Source organism: Guillardia theta, assembly GCF_000315625.1.
Source record: "Guillardia theta CCMP2712 unplaced genomic scaffold GUITHscaffold_151, whole genome shotgun sequence".
Classification (NCBI taxonomy): domain Eukaryota; class Cryptophyceae; order Pyrenomonadales; family Geminigeraceae; genus Guillardia; species Guillardia theta.
The window spans coordinates 94,841-98,593 of record NW_005434523.1 but is presented as its reverse complement, the minus strand read 5'-3'; the positions used below and the strand labels follow the sequence as shown (position 1 = coordinate 98,593).

The 3,753-nt window shown below is 52.8% G+C and overlaps 1 protein-coding gene across 1 annotated transcript; it reads left to right on the top strand.

Moving 5' to 3' along the window:
- Window positions 1-1,136: 1,136 nt before the first annotated feature.
- On the top strand, window positions 1,137-2,854 carry GUITHDRAFT_147360 (hypothetical protein; the record flags this gene model as incomplete). The annotated part of the gene is made up of 3 exons (XM_005821163.1): window positions 1,137-1,369; window positions 1,638-2,271; window positions 2,663-2,854. 3 exons carry the CDS (start codon window positions 1,137-1,139, stop codon window positions 2,852-2,854), a joined length of 1,059 nt encoding a protein of 352 aa, XP_005821220.1.
- Window positions 2,855-3,753: the final 899 nt, after the last annotated feature.

The window sequence follows — 3,753 nt, the reverse complement described above, 5'->3', positions numbered from 1 at the left end:
AGGCGGTTGGACTTCGATCCTTGTGCTCTGCTGCCGCTGTACGCAACCATCCTTGTACTTCCCCTTCTCTTCATGTTCAACTCCTCCGTCCTCCTCCTCTTCCTCCTCTCTTGTTTCCTCTTTCCTCCTCCTCCTCCTCCTCCTCCTCCTCCTCCGGAGGAGTTGAACATGATGAGGAGGGGAAGGACAAGGACTCTGTCACAGCTAGGGTCGAGGACGCGGATAGAAGTTCAACAACGATGGGGAGGTGCATGCTAAGGAGGTGCTAGGCCATGCAGCTCGAGATCGTCGTGCTGGTGGTAGTTGTTTATTACTAAAAAGCGGAAAAAGCGAAGGAGGAGGCGGAGGGGGACGGGGGGGAGGAGGAGGGGGAGGGAGATAAATCTTGATCAAATCTTGATCACGCCATTTATTCGTGTACCATCTTGCTCCCCCTTGCCCTCCTCCTCCTGCTCTCCTCCCTTCCTCTATCCCCTTCCACCTGCCCCCTTCCCTCCCCTTCCTCCCCCAATCTTCCCCTCCTTCCTTGATCTGTCTCCACCCTCTGAAGTTTATCCTGCAAGGTTTACCCTCCTCTTTCTCTCAATCCTTGTGCTGAGACAATTGCAGTAGTTCCTTCTCCCCAAGGAAACCCTCTCACCCTCTCACCCTCTCAACCCCCCCCCCCTCCCCTTCCTCTTTCGATTCGGCACCCTGTCACCAAACACACTCATTCATCCAACTACTTCCTGCTCCAGCTCCTGCTCCTGCTCCAGCTCCTGCTCCTGCTCCTGCTCCTGCTCCTGCTCCTGCTGCTGCTCCTCCTGCTGCTGCTCCTGCTGCTCCTCCTACTCCTGCTGCTGCTGCTGCTACTCCTACTCCTACTCCTACTCCTGCTGCTCCTCCTCGCTCCTCACAAATCCCGAAAATTCGCGGGAACAGTAGGGAACGAGGGAGGTGAGTGGATGAATCTGAGGGGGTAGGGGTATGTATCATAGGGTACTTGACACTGAAATTCATGGAGTATACAGGGGTAGTGTATCCATATTGTAAATTTTGGAGGTAGGGGTGGTAACCTACGAAAGGCGGCAAATGACGGAGAAGCCTGTTGGTAAGAGGAGGAGGAGGAGGACGAGGAGGACGAGGACGAGGAGGAGATGATTAGCAAGGAAGAGGAGGACGAAGACGACGACGACGAGGAGGAGGACGAGGACGAGGACGAGGACGAGGACGAGGACGAGGACGAGGAGGACGAGGAGGACGAGGAGGACGAGGAGGACGAGGAGGACGAGGAGGACGAGGAGGACGAGGACGAGGAGCAGGAGAAGGGAGAAGAGAAGGACGATACGAAGAACCAGAAGAAGATGGAAAGGAAACGGAGAGAAGGAAGGTGGCCGAGCTAGCACAAAGTACTATGATCACAGTTTGATGACAGTATGATAGTCACTTGTTGACGAGATCCTCTTGCTATCTCAAACTGATCGGTCCACAGCAGAGATCGAGGACGACGACGAGGACGAGGAGGACGACGACTATGTCCCACCTGAGCATGACCCGGAGGAAGTTGAAGAGGAGAGGAAACTCGAGATGATGGATGATGATGAGGACTCTGAGGGCGAAGGTCTTGCGAGCTCTGGAACCTCCGCGGTCCTGACTAGCATGCTGGCAGGAGGCTCGAAGGGGAAGAAAGCTAAAGGCAAGCGAAAGGCCAAGGCACAAACCTCGAGCAGCATAAGCAAGAGGTCTCGAGTTCAGGGAGGAATCTGTCTAAGCGATGAGGAGGACGGCAACAAGGAGCAGGAGCAGGAGCAGGAGCAGGAGCAAGAGCAAGAGCAGGGGAAGCAGGAGCAGGAGGAGGAGACGGAGGAGGAGAAGAAGAGGAAGGAGGAGGAAGCGAAGAAGAAGAGTAGGGTGGATGAGATGTTCGAGGAGATGAAAAGAGAGGAGAGCAAGAGGAGGGAGAAGAAATCGAGCGATCTTTCCTCTTTTATCCAGAACCTCGTCTCGAAGTCAAATGACCCCACCAAGGCAAGCAAGGATGTCGCGTCCATGTTCCCAACGACGGTCAGGAAGGAGAAGACGACTAAAGTGCAGGAGAAAGTTGAGTTTGCAGGAGAGATGGTGATGGTAGAGAGAGAGGTCAAGCAAGATTCTGAGGAGGGGAGGAAAATCTTGAAGAGGAACAACCTGGACGACCTCGTCTCCCGCATCACAGGCAAGAGCAAGGGCATCACGACGCTGTCTAAGACTGAGCATGACTGGAACAAGTTCAAGAAGGACGAGAAGATTGAGGTGCTTGCCTTCCTTCCTTCCGTCCTTCCTCCTCCTCCTGCTTCGCCTCGTCCTCGTCCTCCCCCTCCTGCTCCTCTCCTGCACCTGCTCTTCTCCGCCTCCTGATCCTCCTACCGTCACTCTTAATCCTCCTCCTCCTCCTCATCATCATCATCATCATCATCATCATCATCATCATCATCATCATCATCATCATCATCATCATCATCATCATCTCCATCATCATCATCATCATCATCATCATCATCATCATCATCATCATCATCATCATCATCATCATCATCATCATCATCATCTCCATCATCATCATCATCATCATCTCGCTCGTCCTCCTAGGCTCCTCCTCTGCACCAGCAACATCGCCACCCTCGTCGTCTGATCTTCCTTGCAGGACGAGTTGAACACCTACCGCAAGAACGGATACATCGAAAAGATGAAGTTCTTGAAGCAAACTGACGAGAAGCTTGAAGAAGACCTCAGAAAACAACGGCAGGAGGAGGTCGTGTTTGTGATATTTGTGATATTTGTGATGTTAGTGATGTTTGTGGGTGTTGACCCTGAACTGTACTATCTTGTTTGCTGATTCGGTGGCTTGCATGTTGTGTTCTTCGTTGCAATCGTACAATTATTCTTCTTCTTCTTCTTCTTCTTCTTCTTCTTCTGCTGCTGCTGCTGCTGCTGCTGCTGCTGCTGCTGCTGCTGCTGCTGCTGCTGCTGCTCCCCTTTGTTCTTTTTCGCTGATTGTTTTCCTCAGCGTGAGGCCAGGGCAAAAGCTCAAAACAAGGCTGATCTTGCCAGAGGACCGTGAAGTCAAGTGAAGAAAGACAAGAAAGTAGAGGAGAAGAGAGGAGAGGAGAGGAGATGGTATTCAAGGTTAGAAAAGAAATATTCTAGTGATGAACAACAGACAAGACAGCTTGCCAACAAGCCGGACGAGTGACAAACAACTTTCATCTTCTCTTCTTCATTCTCCTCATCTATTTCACATGTTCTGCTCACACAAGAAAGTTGTGCAGCTCTCTATTCTTCTCCAGCTGCTGGCGCACACTGCCGTCCCCCAGCTGACTTCCAGCTAGCTTGACACCGTCGGATCTCTGCGGACCCTTCCCCTTGGACAGCTGGGCGAGAGGTCAGGAGGGGATACTGAGAAAAGACACTGGAGGAAGAGCAGAAGAAGGGAGGGAGATAGGAAAGGAAGGAGGCCGGAAGACGTGGAGACGGAGGATGGGGAGAGGGAGGAGGCAGTAAGAAAGTAGCAAGGGGAGGGAAGAGAGAGATGATGATTAGTTTGCCCGGGACAAGGGGCGAGGTGGCGGCAGAGGAGGGGGAGGAGGAGGAGGGAGGGGGGGAGGAGGAAGAGGAGGAGGAGGAAGAGGAGGAGGAGGGGTTGCACAGTGATTATCTCCATTGGAAGTTTGCAGCTGAGCCTGCAGGTAAGAAATCAAGAGAGGGAGGAAGAGAGGAAAAGCGAGGGAGGAGAGG